The 22,010-nt window shown below is 41.9% G+C and overlaps 3 protein-coding genes across 3 annotated transcripts in view; 2 read left to right on the top strand and 1 right to left on the bottom strand.

Moving 5' to 3' along the window:
• LOC311150772 (uncharacterized protein) overlaps nt 1–15,338 on the top strand; it is a 44,296-nt gene extending 28,958 nt beyond the window's left edge. The window contains exons 7-12 of the mRNA XM_084188297.1: nt 430–546; nt 870–954; nt 1,084–1,312; nt 1,659–3,442; nt 14,051–14,141; nt 14,682–15,338. Coding sequence (XP_084044423.1) covers nt 430–546; nt 870–954; nt 1,084–1,312; nt 1,659–3,442; nt 14,051–14,141; nt 14,682–15,208 — 2,833 coding nt within the window. The 3' untranslated portion in view covers nt 15,209–15,338. The remainder of the gene's footprint in view (nt 1–429; nt 547–869; nt 955–1,083; nt 1,313–1,658; nt 3,443–14,050; nt 14,142–14,681) is intronic.
• The window catches only part of LOC311142326 (NACHT, LRR and PYD domains-containing protein 3-like), a 385,235-nt gene that overhangs the window by 170,932 nt on the left and 192,293 nt on the right, over nt 1–22,010 (bottom strand). The gene's annotated exons all lie outside the window — the stretch shown is intronic.
• Nucleotides 20,599–22,010, top strand: part of LOC311141141 (NACHT, LRR and PYD domains-containing protein 3-like) — an 80,607-nt gene continuing 79,195 nt past the window's right edge. Inside the window, exon 1 of the mRNA XM_084176395.1 lies at nt 20,599–20,741. The gene's annotated coding sequence lies outside the window, so the exon portion shown is untranslated. The remainder of the gene's footprint in view (nt 20,742–22,010) is intronic.

Here is a 22,010-nt window from a genome sequence, read left to right as displayed (position 1 = left end):
GTATTTATTATTATTTTTTAAATATATTTAAATATTGATGTCACAAGTGTATCATTTGTACAGGTCTTTATTAAAAATGTAGTTATTTGTTACATTTAACTGTGTAAAATCTATTAGTACTACTTATTTCTCTGAGAGTGAGGCAGATATATAGCATTTTGCAAAAAAAAACATTTGTCTCTCTGAAATGAAGCCATTAATTGATCGATTTGAAAGAAACACATGTCTGTTATTGAACAACACAATGCCATGATTAGCTAGTAAAAAAACACAACCATATATTTGATAATTTTTTTAAACAATAGAAGCTAATTTACTAACATTTCTGAAAATGGATATATAGCGTTTTGGAATTAAACTCTTTTTATGTTTCCCCATCTGAGCTCAGAGTAGATGAGAGATATAATGTTTGTCTCTGTTGTGTTGAAGCCCAATCAAGCAGGAGAGACCAGCCTCCCCTGTACCCAGCTGTGTGTCCATGAAGAGTGACAAGTCTATGGAACCTCCTATGACCTTTAGAGAGGGAGACTTTTCTAGAGAACAAAGGTAAGAAGAACTCATGGGTCATGGTCAGTGAGTTAAACAACACTGTCTCTAGTCATTTCTCCTCTCCCATTTTCCCATTTATTTTTGTTGTTTTCATAATCCATAGGCTAAACCTTTTTTCCATTTTCATAGTCCTGAAACACTATTAAACAAACACAACATTCCCTCCCTGTGTGTGTGTGTGTGTGTGTGTGTGTGTGTGTGTGTGTGTGTGTGTGTGTGTGTGTGTGTGTGTGTGTGTGTGTGTGTGTGTGTGTGTGTGTGTGTGTGTGTGTGTGTGCACTCCCTGGATGAGGAAATGTAATCTGATGTTTTGTCCACAGAAACCAAAAGGAGAGATCAGAGTCAGAGATTCTCAGTGGTCAGTCTTCCCAGAGTCATCAAACAGACCTGGCCTCCATATTCAGTGTATGTGGTCCTGTTATGTACATTTGTTTTTGTTTACCTCAAGTAAAGTTGATCTGTCAATCAATCATTAATGTGTTAATGAGAAAGCATTTAGTCTCTTGCTTAACTTATTTACTTGATTTATTTCAGTTGCTTGAAGAGAATATTATAACATTTGTGAAGAACGAGCTGAAGATGTTCAAGAGGATTCTTAGTCCAGAACTCCCAGAAGGCTTTGAGAGTCAGAAGCAGGATAAGGAAGTGGTGGATGCTGAAGATGAGAAGCAGGAGAGCAGTGCCAGAGAGGGGGCTCTGAAGATCACACTGCACGTCCTGAGGAAAATGAACCAGAAGGAGCTTGCTGACACACTGGAGAAAAGTAAGAGCTGTCTTCCTCATGTTGAATGCTGTTTTAGAACATTTAAAAGCTGTAGCTAAAATAGATGTGTAACTAAATGATATTGTAGCAGCCTTAACACAACACCTAGTGACCTCATCAAGTAGCAGCAGGGATGTATTGTGGTGATTAATTTAGAAAGGAAAGAGAGAGAGAACCAATAATTATATAATCAGTCACACCAGTGTGTAATGCATTATGAAAACATTTACACATTTATACAGACAGTTAAGATAATACATGATTACATTTTAAACACAGACTTACAATATTGTAGGCATTAAAACAGACATAATATTAATATCCTCTGTGTTATTTCTTCATTCAGATGAGCTTGCTGTGATTTGCCAACGTGAACTCAAATCTAATCTAAAGAAGAAGTTTCAATGTGTATTTGAGGGGATCGCTAAACAAGGAAACCCAACACTTCTCAATAAGATCTACACAGAGCTCTACATCACAGAGGGTGGAACAGGAGAGGTCAATAATGAACATGAGCTGAGACAGATTGAGACAACAACCAGGAAACAAGCAAGACCAGAGACTGCAGTCAAATGTAATGACATCTTCAAACCCTTAACTGGACAAGACAAACTTATCAGAACTGTGCTGACAAAGGGAGTCGCTGGCATTGGAAAAACAGTCTCTGTGCAGAAGTTCATTCTGGACTGGGCTGAAGGAAAAGCAAATCAGGATGTCCAATTTGTATTTTCATTCCCTTTTCGGGAGCTGAATTTGATGAAAAAAGAAAAACACACTTTGATTGAACTTCTCAATCACTTCTCAATGGAAACCAAAGAATCAAGAATCTCCAACTACGACAAGTACAAAGTTCTGTTCATCTTTGATGGTCTGGATGAGTGCCGACTGCCCCTAGACTTCCAGAAGAACAAGATCTGTTGTGACATCACAGAGTCAACCTCAGTGGATGTTCTGCTGACAAATCTCATCAAGGGAAATCTGCTTCCCTCTGCTCTCTTCTGGATAACTACCCGACCTGCAGCAGCCAATCAGATCCCTTCAGGGTGTGTTGACCAGGTGACAGAGGTACGAGGGTTCAATGACCCACAGAAGGAGGAGTACTTCAGGAAGAGATTCAGTGATGAGGACCTGGCCAGCAGAATCATCTCACACATAAAGACATCAAGGAGCCTCCACATCATGTGCCACATTCCAGTCTTCTGTTGGATTTCTGCAACAGTCCTTGAACACATGCTGAAACATAAGAGAGAAGAGATGCCAAAGACTCTGACTGAGATGTACACACACCTTGTGGAGTTTCATACCAAACAGAATAATGAAAAATATCTTGGGAAAGAAGAGACAGGCCCACACTGGAATAAAGAGAGCATTCTGTCACTGGGAAAACTGGCTTTTCAACAGCTTGTGAATGGCAATCTGATTTTCTATGAAGAAGACCTGAACGCGGCTGGCATTGATGTCAATGAAGCCTCAGTGTACTCAGGATTGTGCACACAGATCTTTAAAGAGGAATGTGTGCTGTACCAGGACAAGGTGTACTGCTTCGTGCATCTGAGCATTCAGGAGTTTCTGGCTGCTGTATATGTGTTCCTCTCATTCATCAACAACAATGAGAATCTAATGGATGAACCTCAATCAACGTCCATGAACTTTTCTGTGAGGATCAGACACAAGCGTAAAGTTACTGTCTACAAGAGTGCTGTGGATAAAGCCTTACAAAGTGAGACGGGAAACCTGGACCTTTTCCTCCGCTTCCTTCTGGGTCTCTCACTGGAGTCCAATCAGAAGCACTTACGAGGTCTACTGACAAAGACAAGAAGCAGCTCACAGAGCCATGAAGAAACAGTCAAGTACATCAAGGAGAAGATCAGGGAGAATCCCTCTCCAGAGAGGTGCATCAATCTGTTCCACTGTCTGAATGAACTGAATGACCATTCTCTAGTGGAGGAGATCCAAAGCTACCTGAGATCAGGAAGTCTCTCAGAAGTCAAACTGTCACCTGCACAGTGGTCAGCTCTGGTCTTTGTTTTGCTGACTTCAGAAAAGGAGCTGGATGTGTTTGACCCGAAGAAATACTCCAGATCAGAGGAAGGTCTTCTGAGGCTGCTGCCAGTGGTCAAAGTCTCCAGAGCTGCTCTGTGAGTACATAAAATGACATTTAAGTACTAATCATCAGGAAGAAATATTCAGTTTAGAGAAATATATGTATATAATGTATAATATTAAATTGAAAAACTTACTGAATCAGTGCATTGGTGTTCACATTAGTATAACAATATGACCATGCAATTCTAGGAGACAGAAGATTAATATAAACGGTGGGGAAAAAAACTATTTAGTCAGCCACCAATTGTGCTATAGCCAACCACTGAACGTTATCCTGCTCCCAAATATATATACTGTAGCTATAGCCAACCACTGAACGTTATCCTGCTCCCAAATATATATACTGTAGCTATAGCCAACCACTGAACGTTATCCTGCTCCCAAATATATATATACTGTAGCTATAGCCAACCACTGAACGTTATCCTGCTCCCAAATATATATACTGAAGCTATAGCCAACCACTGAACGTTATCCTGCTCCCAAATATATATACTGTAGCTATAGCCAACCACTGAACGTTATCCTGCTCCCAAATATATATACTGTAGCTATAGCCAACCACTGAACGTTATCCTGCTCCCTAACATATATATATACTGTAGCTATAGCCAACCTCTGAACGTTATCCTGCTCCCTAACATATATATATATATATATATATATACTGTAGCTATAGCCAACCACTGAACGTTATCCTGCTCCCAAATATATATATACTGTAGCTATAGCCAACCACTGAACGTTATCCTGCTCCCAAATATATATACTGTAGCTATAGCCAACCACTGAACGCTATCCTGCTCCCAAATATATATACTGTAGCTATAGCCAACCACTGAACGTTATCCTGCTCCCAAATATATATATACTGTAGCTATAGCCAACCACTAAACGTTGTCCTGCTCCCAAATATATATACTGAAGCTATAGCCAACCATTGAACGTTATCCTGCTCCCAAATATATATACTGTAGCTATAGCCAACCACTGAACGTTATCCTGCTCCCAAATATATATACTGTAGCTATAGCCAACCACTGAACGTTATCCTGCTCCCTAACATATATATACTGTAGCTATAGCCAACCACTGAACGTTATCCTACTCCCAAATATATATACTGTAGCTATAGCCAACCTCTGAACGTTATCCTGCTCCCTAACATATATATATATATATATATATATACTGTAGCTATAGCCAACCACTGAACGTTATCCTGCTCCCAAATATATATATACTGTAGCTATAGCCAACCACTGAACGTTATCCTGCTTCCAAATATATATACTGTAGCTATAGCCAAACACTGAACGTTATCCTGCTCCCAAATATATATACTGTAGCTATAGCCAACCACTGAACGTTATCCTGCTCCCAAATATATATACTGTAGCTATAGCCAACCACTGAACGTTATCCTGCTCCCTAACATATATATACTGTAGCTATAGCCAACCACTGAACTTTATCCTACTCCCAAATATATATACTGTAGCTATAGCCAACTTCTGAACGTTATCCTGCTCCCTAACATATATATATATACTGTAGCTATAGCCAACCACTGAACGTTATCCTGCTCCCTAACATATATATACTGTAGCTATAGCCAACCACTGAACGTTATCCTGCTCCCAAATATATATATATACTGTAGCTATAGCCAACCACTGAACGTTATCCTGCCCCCAAATATATATATACTGTAGCTATAGCCAACCACTGAACATTATCCAGCTCCCAAATATTTATATATATATTTATATATACTGTAGCTATAGCCAACCACTGAACGTTATCCTGCTCCCAAATATATACAGTGGGGAAAAAAGTATTTAGTCAGCCACCAATTGTGCATGTTCTCCCAATTAAAAAGATGAGAGAGGCCTGTAATTTTCATCATAGGTACACGTCAACTATGACAGACAAAATGAGAAAAATAAATCCAGAAAATCACATTGTAGGATTTTTTATGAATTTATTTGCAAATTATGGTGTAAATTAAGTATTTGGTCAATAACAAAAGTTTCTCAATACTTTGTTATATACCCTTTTTTGGCAATGACACAGGTCAAACGTTTTCTGTAAGTCTTCACAAGGTTTTCACACACTGTTGCTGGTATTTTGGCCCATTACTCCATGCAGATCTCCTCTAGAGCAGTGATGTTTTCACTCATGGTTTTCACTCAAAATCTCACGATACATGGCCCCATTCATTCTTTCCTTTACACGGATCAGTCGTACTGGTCCCTTTGCAGAAAAACAGCCCCAAAGCATGATGTTTCCACTCCCATGCTTCACAATAGGTATGGTGTTCTTTGGATGCAACTCAGCATTCTTTGTCCTCCAAACACGAAGAGTTTAGTTTTTACCAAAAAGTTATATTTTGGTTTCATCTGACCATATGACATTCTCCCAATCCTCTTCTGGATCATCCAAATGCACTCTAGCAAACTTCAGACGGGCCTGGACATGTACTGGCTTAAGCAGAGGGACACGTCTGGCACTGCAGGATTTTAGTCCCTGGCGGCGTAGTGTGTTACTGATGGTAGGCTTTGTTACTTTGGTCCCAGCTCTCTGCAGGTCATTCACTAGGTCCCCCCGTGTGGTTCTGGGATTTTTGCTCACCGTTCTTTGTGATCATTTTGACCCCACGGGTTGAGAACTTGCGTGGAGCCCCAGATCGAGGGAGATTATCAGTGGTCTTGTATGTCTTCCATTTCCTAATAATTGCTCCCACAGTTGATTTCTTCAAACCAAGATGCTTACCTATTGCAGATTCAGTCTTCCCAGCCTGGTGCAGGTCTACAATTTTGTTTCTGGAGTCCTTTGACAGCTCTTTGGTCTTGGCCATAGTGGAGTTTGGAGTGTGACTGTTTGAGGTTGTGGACAGGTGTCTTTTATACTGATAACAAGTTCAAACAGGTGCCATTAATACAGGTAACGAGTGGAGGACAGAGGAGCCTCTTAAATAAGAAGTTACAGGTCTGTGAGAGCCAGAAATCTTGCTTGTTTGTAGGTGACCAAATACTTATTTTACACCATAATTTGCAAATAAATTCATTACAAATCCTCCAATGTGATTTTCTGGGAAGAAAATTCTCAATTTGTCTGTCATAGTTGACGTGTACCTATGATGAAAATTACAGGCCTCTCTCATCTTTTTAAGTGGGAGAACTTGCACAATTGGTGGCTGACTAAATACCCACTGTATGTTGTTTAAGAGAATAAACCAAATGCATCTGCCATTGTTCTTCTACACTACTGGTGTTAAATTAACAGTGTGTTTGTGAAATCATGATGATATCTTTGCAGGCTGTCATTCTGTGGACTCACAGTGGAAGGCTGTGCTTCTCTGCTCTCAGCTCTGAGGTCAAACCCCTCACACCTGAGAGAGCTGGATCTGAGCAACAATGTCCTGAAGGATTCAGGAGTGAAGCTGCTCTCTGCTGTCCTGGGGAATCCCCACTGTAAACTGGAGACTCTGAGGTCAGAATTCCTGTAGTTGGTCAACAAGTGATAACTGTTCACCAGATCCACATGTGTTTACCAGGCACACATAGTCCACACCATATGTGTTTGGACAGTGAAGCTTACAGTTTTACATTTGGTTCTATGCTCTTGCATTTTCGATTTGAGATAACATGTTTCATATTAGGTGACAGTACAGAATGTCACCTTTTATTTGAAGGTAATGGTGAGAGGTTAGCATATTTTGTTGTAGCCTCTGTAACTTTCTCACTCATTATTATTCATGATTCATTCATGATCCTTCTCAATCATGACATCATCAGGATTACGTTAGTAGTGTTTAGAAAGATGCTATCTACTCACTTGGAAAGAAAATGACTCAACACCAACGAATAGCAGTGTGGTTTTAATATGATTTGACTCTTTGCAGGCTGTCAGGCTGTCTATTCACAGAGGAAGGATGTGCTTCTCTGGTCTCAGCTCTGAAGTCAAACCCCTCACACCTGAGAGAGCTGGATCTGAGTAACAATGACCTGAAGGATTCAGGAGTGAAGCTGCTCTCTGCTGGACTGGGGAATCCCCACTGTAAACTGGAGACTCTGAGGTCAGGATTCCTGTATCACTCAATGATCACACACACACTGGACACACACACACAGGACACAAACACACAGGACACACACACACACACACTGGACACACACACACAAACAAGGATTAATTTAGTAGTGTTTAGAAACATGTTATCTACTGTTAATAATGATACATTAATTAATTGATATACAATACCAGTCAAAAGTTTGGACACACCTACTCATTCAAGGGTTTTTCTTTATTTTTACACAATTTTTACATTGTAGAATAATAGTGAAGACATCAAAACTATGAAATAACACATATGGAATCATGTAGTAACCAAAAAAGTGTTAAACAAATGAAAATATATTTTATATTTGAAATTTTTCAAATAGCCACCCTTAGTCTTGATGACAGCTTTGCACACTCTTGGCATTCTCTCAACCAGCTTCACCTGGAATGCTTTTACAACAGTCTTGAAGGAGTTCCCACATATGCTGAGCACTTGTTGGCTGCTTTTCCTTCACTCTGCTGTCCGACTCATCCCAAACCATCTCAATTGGGTTGAGGTCGGGTGATTGTGGAGGCCAGGTCATCTGATGCAGCACTCCATCACTCTCCTTCTTGGTAAAATAGCCCTTACACAGCCTGGAGGTGTTTTGGGTCATTGTCCTGTTGAAAAACAAATGATAGTCCCACTAAGCCCAAACCAGATGGGATGGCGTATCGCTGCAGAATGCTGTGGTAGCCATGCTGGTTAAGTATGCCTTGAATTCTAAATAAATCACAGACAGTGTCACCAGCAAAGCACCCCCACACCATAACACCTCCTCCTCCATGCTTTACGGTGGGAACTACACATGCCGAGATCATCCGTTCACCCACACCGCGTCTCACAAAGACACGGCGGTTAGAACCAAAATTCTCAAATTTGGACTCCAGACCAAAGGACAAATGTCCACAGGTCTAATGTCCATTGCCCGTGTTTGTTGGCCCAAGCAAGTCTCTTCTTCTTATTGGGGTCCTTTAGTAGTGATTTATTTGCAGCAATTCGACCATGAAGGCCTGATTCACACAGTTTCCTCTGAATAGTTCATGTTGAGATGTGTCTGTGACTTGAACTCTGTGATGCATTTATTTGGGCTGCAATTTCTGAGGCTGGTAACTCTAATGAACTTATCCTCTGCAGCAGAGGTAACTCTGGGTCTTCCATTCCTGTGGTGGTTCTCATGAGTGCCAGTTTCATCATAGCGCTTAATGTTTTTTGCGACTGCTCTTGAAGAAACGTTCAAAGTTCTTGAAATGTTCCGTATTGACTGGCCGTCAAGTCTTAAAGTAATGATGGACTGTCATTTCTCTTTGCTTATTTGAGCTGTTCTTGCCATAATATGGACTTGGTCTTTTACCAAATAGGGCTATCTTCTGTATACCCCCCTACCTTGTCACAACACAACTGATTGGCTCAAACACATTAAGAAGGAAAGAAATTCCACAAATTAACTTTTAAGAAGGCACACCTGTTAATTGAAATGCATTCCAGGTGACTACCTCATGAAGCTGGTTGAGAGAATGCCAAGAGTATGCAAAGCTGTCATCAAGGCAAAGGGTGGCTATTTGAAGAATCTCAAATATAACATATATTTGGATTAATTTAACACTTTTTTGGTTACTACATGATTCCATATGTGTTATTTCATAGTGTTGATGTCTTCACTATTATTCTACAATGTAGAAAATAGTAAAAAGAAAGAAAAACCCTTGAATGAGTAGGTGTGTCCAAACTTTTGACTGGTACTGTATATAAATTAATTAATGTATCATTATTAACAGTAGATAACATGTTTCTAAACACTACTAAATTAATCATTGTGTGTGTGTGTGTGTCCAGTGTGTGTGTGTCCAGTTTGTGTGTGTCCAGTGTGTGTGTGAGTGTGTGTGTGTGTGTGTCCGTGTCCGTGTCCAGTGTGTGTGTGTGTCCAATGAGTGTGTGTTCTTTGAGTGATACAGGAATACTGACCTCAGAGTCTCCAGTTTACAGTGGGGATTCCCCAGTACACACACACACACACACACACACACACACACACACACACACACACACACACACAGTCTTTGAATGAGTAGGTGTGTCCAAACTTTTGACTGGTACTGTATATATACATATATGAATAGATATGGCAGGTTTCAGGACACTGATGTATCTGAAATTGTTGAAAGAATATATTTTCACACCAAAGAATAGCAGTGTGGTTTTAATTTGATTTAACTCTTTGCAGGCTGTCACGCTGTCTAGTCTCAATTTGTCTGTCATAGTTGACGTGTACCTATGATGAAAATTACAGGCCTCTCTCATCTTTTTAAGTGGGAGAACTTGCACAATTGGTGGCTGACTAAATACCCACTGTATGTTGTTTAAGAGAATAAACCAAATGCATCTGCCATTGTTCTTCTACACTACTGGTGTTAAATTAACAGTGTGTTTGTGAAATCATGATGATATCTTTGCAGGCTGTCATTCTGTGGACTCACAGTGGAAGGCTGTGCTTCTCTGCTCTCAGCTCTGAAGTCAAACCCCTCACACCTGAGAGAGCTGGACCTGAGTAACAATGACCTGAAGGATTCAGGAGTGAAGCTGCTCTCTGCTGTCCTGGGGAATCCCCACTGTAAACTGGAGACTCTGAGGTCAGAATTCCTGTAGTTGGTCAACAAGTGAAAACTGTTCACCAGATCCACATGTGTTTACCAGGCACACATAGTCCACACCATATGTGTTTGGACAGTGAAGCTTACAGTTTTACATTTGGTTCTATGCTCTTGCATTTTCGATTTGAGATAACATGTTTCATATTAGGTGACAGTACAGAATGTCACCTTTTATTTGAAGGTAATGGTGAGAGGTTAGCATATTTTGTTGTAGCCTCTGTAACTTTCTCACTCATTATTATTCATTACATTTTACATTTTAGTCATTTAGCAGACGCTCTTATCCAGAGCGACTTACAGTTAGTGAATAGATCTTTTTTTTTTTTTTTTATACTGGCCCCCCGTGGGAATCAAACCCACAACCCTGGCGTTGCAAACGCCATGCTCTATCAACTGAGCTACATCCCTGCCGGCCATTCCCTCCCCTACCCTGGACGACGCTGGGCCAATTGTGCGCCGCCCCATGGGTCTCCCGGTCGCGGCCGGCTGCGACAGAGCCTGGATACGAACCAGGATCTCTGGTGGCACAGTTAACACTGCGATGCAGTGCCTTAGACCACTGCGCCACTCGGGAGACAATTCATGATTCATTCATGATCCTTCTCAATCATGACATCATCAGGATTACTTTAGTAGTGTTTAGAAAGATGTTATCTACTCACTTGGAAAGAAAATGACTCAACACCAACGAATAGCAGTGTGGTTTTAATATGATTTGACTCTTTGCAGGCTGTCAGGCTGTCTATTCACAGAGGAAGGATGTGCTTCTCTGGTCTCAGCTCTGAAGTCAAACCCCTCACACCTGAGAGAGCTGGATCTGAGTAACAATGACCTGAAGGATTCAGGAGTGAAGCTGCTCTCTGCTGGACTGGGGAATCCCCACTGTAAATTGGAGACTCTGAGGTCAGTATTCCTGTAGTTGGTCGACAAGTGATAACTGTTCACCAGATCCACATGTGTTTACCAGGCACACATAGTCCACACCACATGTGTTTGGACAGTGAAGCTTACAGTTTAAAATTTGGTGCTATGCTCCAGCATTTTGGATTTGAGATAGAATGTTTCACATTAGGCAACAGTATATAATGTCACCTTTTATTTGAGAGTATTTTCATACATATCTGTGTTACTGTTTAGAAATGAAATTACTTTATGTATCTAGTTCTCCCATTTGAAAAAGTCTTAATAATTTGGACATATTCACTTATATTGTATTAAAGTAGTCATAAGTTTAATATTTGGTCCCATATTCCTTACCCACAGTGATTACATCAAGCTTGTGATTCTACAAACTTGTTGAATGCATTTGCAGTTTGTTTTAGTTGTGTTTTGGATGATGTTTTTCCCAATAGAAACTGAATGGTGATTAATGTCCTGTCATTTTGAAATCACTTCACTTGTATTGTCATTAAGAATAGAAGATGTTTCTGAACACTTCTACATTCATGTTGATGCTACCATGATTATGAATAATCATGAATGAATTGTGAATGATGATGAATGAGAAAGTTACAGAGGAACAAGGATCATACCCCCTCTGTTATTGGTAATGGTGAGAGGTTAGCATGTTTTGTTGTAGCCTCTGTAACTTTCTCACTCATTATTATTCATGATTCATTCATGATTTGTCTTAATCATGTCATCATCAGGATTAATTTAGTAGTGTTTAGAAACATGTTATCTACTCACTTAGACAGAAAATTACTCAAGTCATCATCCACCATTCAGTTACTATCGGGCAAAACATAACCCAAAACACAACCAAAACAAACTGCAAATGCAACCAACGAGTTTACAACCTAATACTCAACTTTTGACTACTTTTATACACTGTAAGTGAATTGGTCAGAATACTTATGACTTCTTCAAATAGGGGGACTAGATACATAAAGTGCATTTATTTTTCAAAATGGTGAAACAGATATGTATGAAAATACCCTCAAATAAAAGGTGACATTATATACTGTCACCTCATATGAAACATTTGATCTCAAATCCAAAATGCTGGAGTATAGAGCCACATTTAAAATGTTAGCTTCACTGTCAAACTAGATATGGTGTGGACTGTATACTCAATACAATCTAAATCTGATACCTCACTGTCTGTCTTTTGACTGATACTGCTTTTTAAACTGCTCTTGTCAGTCTACTCAAATATTTGTACTATATATGTTTCTCTCTACAAGCAATATTATGATAATTTCTAATAATGAAACATTCATTAATTTATTAATAGATATGGCAGGTTTCAGGACACTGATGTATCTTAATATGTAGAAAAAATATACTGCCACTATTTTGACCACCAAAGAATAGCAGTGTGGTTTTAATATGATTTGACTCTTTGCAGTCTGTCAGGCTGTCTAGTCACAGAGGAAGGCTGTGCTTCTCTGGTCTCAGCTCTGAAGTCAAACCCCTCACACCTGAGAGAACTGGACCTGAGCTACAATCACCCAGGAGACTCAGGAGTCAGACTGCTCTCTGCTGGACTGGAGGATCCACACTGCAGACTGGAGAAACTCAAGTATGTAGAGGGTTTATGTCAATGTTCATATCAGATATGTTGGAGTTATCAGGCTAGTTAAGACAAACATTCTGACCACCACTTGGACTAAGTTATATAAAGAATGTGTGTGTGTATGTGTGTGTGTGTGTGTGTGTCCAGTGTGTGTGTGTATCCAGTGTGTGTGTGTGTGTGTGTGTGTGTGTCCAGTGTGTGTGTGTGTGTGTCCAGTGTGTGTGTGTGTGTGTGTGTGTGTGTCCAGTGTGTGTGTGTGTATCCAGTGTGTGTCTGTGTGTGTCCAGTGTGTGTGTGTGTGTGTCCAGTGTGTGTGTGTGTGTGTCCAGTGTGTGTGTGTGTGTGTGTGTGTGTGTGTGTGTTTGTGTGTGTGTCCAGTGTGTGTGTTTGTTTGTGTGTGTGTGTGTGTGTGTGTGTGTGTGTGTGTGTGTGTGTTTCCAGTGTGTGTGTGTGTCTGGACACACACACACACTGGACACACACACACACACACTGGACACACACACACTGGACACACACACAGACACTGGACACACATACACACACACACACTGGACACACACACACACTGGACACACACACACACACACACACTGGATACACACACACACTGGACACACACACACACACTGGACACACACACACACACACACACACACACACACACACACACACACACACACACACACACACACACTGGACACACAGACACTGGACACACACACACTGGACAAACACACTGGACACAAACACACACACACTGGACACACACACACACAAACACACACACTGGATACACACACACACACACACTGGACACACACACACACACACACACACACACTGGACACACACAATGGATACACACACACTGGACACACACATACACACTGGACACACACGCATTGTACACACACACTGGACACACACACACTGGACACACACACAAGACAAACTGGACACACACACTAGACACACACACACACACTAGACACACACACACACACAGACTCGTACGCTGGACACACACACACACACTGGACACACACACACACGCTGGACACACACACACACTGGACACACACACACACTGTACACACACAAAGTTATATGCTGACTGTTTTTGTGTGTGTGTATGTGTGCATGTGTATCACTCAATGACACACAGACACACACACGCTGGACACACACACACACACACACAGTGGACACACACACTGGACACACACACACTTGGACAAAGTTATGTGCTGGCTGTTTGTGTGTGTGTGTGTGTGTGTGTGTGTGTGTGTGTGTGTGTGTGTGTGTGTGTGTGTGTGTGTGTGTGTGTGTGTGTGTGTGAGTGTGTGTGAGTTCAGGTGTTTCCCTCAATGACCGTCTGTTCTTCTGCTTACCGCTACAGTGTGGAACATGGTGGAGAGAACACAATGAAACCTGGACTTAGAAAATGTGAGTGTTGACTGCTGTGAAGAAAATGACTAAGAATAAGTCTTAATTCAAGTGAAGTCAAAGTCAAAGACCACCATCATTAATTACTTGGTCATATTAAAAATCAGCTGTAGTTCTACAGAAGCACAAATCAGGGACACCAACGTTTACAAAGAGTTGCTTTGACAATGTGTGTGTCTGTGTGTGTGTGGCGTGTTCATGTTACGTTAGAAATGTGTGTGTGTATGTGTGTGTATGCTTGCATGCATACAGGTGTGTGTGTGTGTTCCGGGTGTGTGTGTGTCTAGTGTGTGTGTGTGTGTGTGTGTTCAGGATGTGTGTGTGTGTGTGTGTCTGTGTGTTTGTGTGTTCAGGATGATGATGTGTGTGTGTGTTCAGGATGTGTGTGTGTTCATGCACAGAGGTGTGAGTGTGAGTGTGTATCCAGTGTGTGTGTGTGTGTGTGTGTGTGTTCAGGATGTGTGTGTGTGTGTGTGTCTGTGTGTTTGTGTGTTCAGGATGATGATGATTTCTAATATTGTGTCTGGTTTCATCCATCAGATGTCTGTGATCTCACACTGGACCTAAACACAGTAAACAGATTCCTCTCTCTGTCTGAGGAGAACAGAAAGGTGACATGGAGGAGAGAGGAGCAGCCGTATCCTGATCACCCAGAGAGATTTGAGGACTATAGACAGGTGCTGTGTAGAGAGGGTCTGACTGGGCGCTGTTACTGGGAGGTAGAGTGGAGTGGGAGTTGGGCTGTTATAGGAGTGGCATATAAAGGAATCAGCAGGAGAGGAGGGGGTGATGACTTTGGGTTTGGATCCAATGACAAGTCCTGGAGTCTGATCTGCTCTGACAACAGTTACTCTGCCTGTCACAATAATAAGTCCACTACCATAGACGTCCCCTCCTCCAGCTCCCACAGAGTAGGAGTGTATCTGGACTGGCCAGCCGGCACTCTGTCCTTCTACAGAGTCTCCTCTGACACACTGACCCACCTGAACACATTCCACTCCACATTCACTGAGCCCCTCTATCCAGGGTTTAGGGTGTATGATGTTGACTCCTCAGTGTCCCTGTAAATAATAACCATGGTAACAATCATTCACTCACACACACACACACACACACTGGACACACAAACTGGACACAAACACACACACTGGACACGGACACACACTGGACACACACACACACACACACACACACACACACACACACACTGGATACACACACACACACACACACACAGTGGACACACACACACACACATACACTGGACACACACACACACTGGACACACACACACACACTGGACACACACACACACACACTACACACACACACACACACACACACACACACACACAAACACACACTGGACAAACACACACAATGGACACACACACACTGGACACACACACACAGGACACACACATGCAGGACAAACACACACACACACACAAACACACACACACAATTAACACACACTGGACACACACTGAACACACACACACACACACACACACACTGGACACACACACACACACACTGAGCACACATACATACACTAGAAACACACACACTGAACACACACACACACACTGGACACACACACACACACTGAACACACATTCATACACTAGACACACACACACTGAACACATACACACACACTGAACACACACACACACACTGGACACACACACACACACTGAACACACATACATACACTAGACACACACACACACACACTGAACACACACACACACACTGAACACACACACACACAATGGACACACACACACACACTGAACTCACACACACAATGAACACACATACATACACTAGACACACACACACACACTGAACACATACACACACACTGAACACACACACACACACTGGACACACACACACACACACTGGACATACACACACACACACACAATGGACACACACACACACACTGAACTCACACACACACTGAACACATACACACACACTGAACACATACACATACTGGACACAAACATACTGGACACACACACACAATGGACACACACTGGACACACACACACAAACACACACACTGGACACACACACACACACTGGACACACACACACACACACACTGGACACACACACACACACACACTAGACACACACACACACACACACATACTGAACACACACACACACACACTGGATTCACACACACACTGGACACACACACATGCTGGACACACACACACACACACATATACTGGACACACACAAACTGGACACACACACACTGGACACACACACAGGACACACGCACACACTGAACACACACACACACTGGACACACACACACATACTGGACACACACACACACACTGGACACACAAACACAAACACACACACTGAACACATTTCCATGTGTAGGATTTTGATGAAAGGAAATCCCATATAGCCTACTGGACAGGACTTTGCTATGGCATCTTCTGTTTGGGTGTCTCAGGTCCGGTCTGAGCCATGATCAGAATGTGTCTCTGTGTCTATTTCCAGCCCTGCCATTTCTACCTGTCCTGATCTAGTGTTTCACCCCTGACCTCCTCACACCGTCTCACTGTCCATGTCTGCTTTTAGCTCCCACCTCTACTTCACTGTGTTATAATGGACCTTATGCTTGTTATGTCACCTCTGGAACCAGTTATCAAACATACTGACCTTTCTGACCCTATCCCATGACCCTACTTTCTACAACTGAACATTTAAATTCCTCTATGAGTTTTGTTTCGTGTCCATTTACTTATCTATGTATTTGTTGTATATTGGGGTTGTGCTGCAGAGCATCATGGGGGTTTGTATGTGTTGAGATGATCACGTTCCAGATAAATGGTTGAACTGATTCCTGTCTCCTGTCTCATCATTATTGAATTGTTATACAGACGTGGTTATGACACCAACGAGACATAACAAAAAATTGGCGATGAGTAAGTCTGAATCTACAGGAACTATTCTGTCTGGAAGAAGTGGGTTTTTACAACTGTTTAAAACTGTTATTTTCTGTGGTCCAGAAAAGGCTAATGTTAGCACAGTGTATTGATAGCAGAGGCAGGTGAATAGTCTAGCTAGCTAAGAGAGAGAGATAACAAAATGATTAAAAGGGAGGAACATACAGTGGGGAAAAAAAGTATTTAGTCAGCCACCAATTGTGCAAGTTCTCCCACTTAAAAAGATGAGAGAGGCCTGTAATTTTCATCATAGGTACACGTCAACTATGACAGACAAATTGAGCATTTTTTTTCCAGAAAATCACATTGTAGGATTTTTTATGAATTTATTTGCAAATTATGGTGGAAAATAAGTATTTGGTCACCTACAAACAAGCAAGATTTCTGGCTCTCACAGACCTGTAACTTCTTCTTTAAGAGGCTCCTCTGTCCTCCATTCGTTACCTGTATTAATGGCACCTGTTTGAACTTGTTATCAGTATAAAAGACACCTGTCCACAACCTCAAACAGTCACACTCCAAACTCCACTATGGCCAAGACCAAAGAGCTGTCAAAGGACACCAGAAACAAAATTGTAGACCTGCACCAGGCTGGGAAAACTGAATCTGCAATAGGTAAGCAGCTTGGTTTGAAGAAATCAACTATGGGAGCAATTATTAGGAAATGGAAGACATACAAGACCACTGATAATCTCCCTCGATCTGGGGCTCCACGCAAGATCTCACCCCGTGGGGTCAAAATTATCAAAAGAACGGTGAGCAAAAATTCCAGGACCACACGGGGGGACCTATTGAATGACCTGCAGAGAGCTGGGACCAAAGTAACAAAGCCTACCATCAGTAACACACTACGCCGCCAGGGACTCAAATCCTGCAGTGCCAGACGTGTCCCTCTGCTTAAGCCAGTACATGTCCAGGCCCATCTGAAGTTTGCTAGAGTGCATTTGGATAATCCAGAAGAGGATTGGGAGAATGTCATGGTCAGATGAAACCAAAATATAACTTTTTGGTAAAAATTCAACTCGTCGTGTTTGGAGTACAAAGAATGCTGAGTTGCATCCAAAGAACACCATACCTACTGTGAAGCATGGGGGTGGAAACATCATGCTTTGGGGCTGTTTTTCTGCAAAGGGACCAGGACGACTGATCCGTGTAAAGGAAAGAATCAATGGGGCCATGTATCGTGAGATTTTGAGTGAAAACCTCCTTCCATCAGCAAGGGCATTGAAGATGAAACGTGGCTGGGTCTTTCAGCATGACAATGATCCCAAACACACGTCCCGGGCAACGAAGGAGTGGCTTCGTAAGAAGCATTTCAAGGTCCTGGAGTGGCCTAGCCAGTCTCCAGATCCCAACCCCATAGAACATCTTTGGCGGGAGTTGAAAGTCCGTATTGCCCAGCGACAGCCCCAAAACATCACTGCTCTAGAGGAGATCTGCATGGAGGAATGGGCCAAAATACCAGCAACAGTGTGTGAAAACCTTGTGAAGACTTACAGAAAACGTTTGACCTGTGTCATTGCCAACAAAGGGTATATAACAAAGTATTAAGAAACTTTTGTTATTGACCAAATACTTAATTTACACCATAATTTGCAAATAAATTCATTAAAAGTCCTACAATGTGATTTTCTGGATTTTTTCCCCTCATTTTCTCTGTCATAGTTGACGTGTAACTATGATGAAAATTACAGGCCTCTCTCATATTTTTAAGTGGGAGAAATTGCACAATTGGTGGCTGACTAAATACTTTTTTCCCAAACTGTATATACATAAACTCTAATATACAACATCCACAACGACCATGTTTTTCACTGTTTCAACCTGTTGAACTTCTTTCTTCAAATGGATCAATCACAGTGATGTGAGTTTTAAAAGCACCATACTGTTATGTTTGAGGTGATTTTTTTTGTTTTTGGTGTGTGTGTGTGTGAGAGAGAGAGAGAGAGAGAGAGAGAGAGAGAGAGAGAGAGAGAGAGAGAGAGAGAGAGAGAGAGAGAGAGAGAGAGAGAGAGAGAGAGAGAGAGAGAGAGAGAGAGAGAGAGAGAGAGAGAGAGAGAGAGAGAAAGAGAGATTGTGTACTGTGGGATTCTTTAATCAGTTTAGCTCATTGGACAGGTCAGAGTCTATGTTTTAAAGTTCTTGAGTGATTTTTGGCAATACACTGTAGATGTATGTGTTCCATGGTAGAGAGTGTTCCAGAGTAGAGAGTGTTCCAGAGTAGAGTGTGTTCCATGGTAGAGAGTGTTCCAGAGTAGAGAGTGTTCCATGGCAGAGAGTGTTCCAGAGTAGAGAGTGTTCCAGAGTAGAGAGTGTTCCAGAGTGAGAGAGTGTTCCATGGTAGAGAGTGTTCCAGAGTAGAGAGTGTTCCATGGCAGAGAGTGTTCCAGAGTAGAGAGTGTTCCAGAGTAGAGAGTGTTCCAGAGTAGAGAGTGATCCAGAGTGAGAGAGTGTTCCATGGTAGAGAGTGTTCCAGAGTGAGAGTGTTCCATGGTAGAGAGTGTTTCAGAGTAGAGAGTGATCCAGAGTGAGAGAGTGTTCCATGGTAGAGAGTGTTCCAGAGTGAGAGTGTTCCATGGTAGAGAGTGTTCCAGAGTAGAGAGTGTTCCAGAGTGAGAGATTGTTCCATGGTAGAGAGTGTTCCAGAGTGAGAGTGTTCCATGGTAGAGAGTGTTCCAGAGTGAGAGTGTTCCATGGTAGAGAGTGTTCCAGAGTAGAGAGTGTTCCAGAGTGAGAGATTGTTCCATGGTAGAGAGTGTTCCAGAGTACAGAGTGTTCCAGAGTAGAGAGTGTTCCAGGGTAGATAGTGTTCCAGGGTAGAGAGTGTTCCAGAGTAGAGAGTGTTCCATGGTAGAGAGTGTTCCAGAGTAGAGAGTGTTCCATGGTAGAGAGTGTTCCAGAGTAGAGAGTGTTCCAGAGTGAGAGTGTTCCATGGTAGAGAGTGTGTGCCCATTGTGGTTCTACATGGGTTCTACATGGAAGCCAGAAGGGTTTTACCTGGAACCCAAAAGCGTTCTCCTATGGGGACAGCCAGAGGACCCTTTTGGAACTCTTTTTTCTAAGAGTGTACTGTATCATAGGTCTATAGACTTGTCTTCTCAAAACAGGCTTAAAACACAACAAGCAACAACATTTTCTCTTTCTAATCTACTGTTAACTCTTTTCACTCAGGAAGGTATGTTGTGTGAAAGAGAGACTAATAAATACTGTGGAAAGACTGTGTGTTCATTAGTGCCCACCGTAGCAAAACGTTTGGCAACAGAAACCGTTTAGGTCACGTTGTACAGCGTTTGGAGTAAACTGTTTATGCAACATTTGAAAACTGTTGGCTGCTGAGTAAACTAATGAATACAACCCAGGTAGTAGCCTACAACTCGGCTGTTGATGGCTGCTTCATGCTGTAACCTGTATGTAGCCTGAGGGGTGTACTATGATGCTAGCTAGTTATACTGTTTTTTCAAAGCTTATCTACATTTCAGTTAGCTTCACATTCCAGATCAGACTTCACCCATTAGAATACACAGAGTGCTAGTCATCAGGAAGGTGCTCTTTCAGCAGAACTGTAGATATCTCAATGACTTGACATGTTCTGGTTGTGAATTCAGGCTACAAGGTGAGAATCTTTCCAGGAATGATTGTAAAGTGTGTAGAGAAATTAAATGTATGGTGTAATTTTAGTACAATGAATGGAAGTAAAACACTCAGACCTAACAGTCGACTTCTACTGAGACAGGTACGTGCCAGTTTAATCATACAAAATGGAGCTAACTGAATGTGGGCAAGTCATATTCAATATATTTATATATTATAGTTCTACATTTAACATTTGATATGATAACTGTAATTGTATCATAGTTCTACTATATTGTAGTGATCCTCGCTAAATGAGCCACGTCACAATTCCAACCAAGTAACCCAATTGGCGCCAGCGGCGCGATGCGTAGGTTGTTTGCCTTTTACACGTGCAACCTGGGTTCGCTTCCCTGCCCCGCTGTTCGCTGCATTGGTGTCAGAAGTAGTATGGTGTCTGTGAGGCCATCAGAATGCATGGCCCGGATGTGTGAGGGGTCTGAGTAGTCGAAGCACGGGACTTGCTTTTGTAGGGGACAGTGTGAGCCAAGTTACAATTCCCATTGCTGCGATGCGTAGGGTGTTTGCCTTTTTCGCCAGCGACCTGGTTTACCGCCCTGCCCGCTGTTTAGACTTAAAACCGATTTGTAGGTGATCAATCCTGCTACTGATAACCTGTGTGAACTGATCTGAACAGGTTTAGGCTGGTCATCTAGGATATTGTAGGCTATAGCTGAGGTATAGACCTTGATCTGCATATGCTATTATACAGTAGAACATAGCCTACTTTACATAATATAAAATATTTTACTTGTTGCAAAAAACCTTTCTGTACGGATCACTGATCCCCCTCAGATCAATCATGTCCATTTTAGCCCTTCAGTCTACATTCTCAGATACGTTTAGAAAATAACAGATTGAAAGAAATAGTATACTTTTAATAAATACACATTAGCCTGAGAGAGTGGAAGGGCTGAGAGGAATGTGGCCTTGTGTTGCTGCACTGTCTATAACTACCTTAACAAACAGTAACAGGGAGATGAGGTGAAAGATATCAGTCACGACTACATGTTGTTACAGGCTTTGGTATTTCCATTTATATTTTGAGGTTGGACGTTAGCACGTTGGCCGCACCTCTTGGCGCCACCTCAATAGACAGTATGCTTATGCCTGTGCTGGCTTGTCATCTCTTTAGTCAGAAGGGTTCCATCTGTTATGTGATATTGAAGAGCAGCTGGCCCAGTGTTCTGCTTGTCATCTCTTTAGTCAGAAGGGTTCCATCTGTTATGTGATATTGAAGAGCAGCTGGCCC

This window comes from Coregonus lavaretus (assembly GCF_964263955.1).
Source record: "Coregonus lavaretus genome assembly, chromosome: 2".
NCBI classification, from domain to species: domain Eukaryota; kingdom Metazoa; phylum Chordata; class Actinopteri; order Salmoniformes; family Salmonidae; genus Coregonus; species Coregonus lavaretus.
This window is presented reverse-complemented; position numbering and strand designations above follow the sequence as displayed.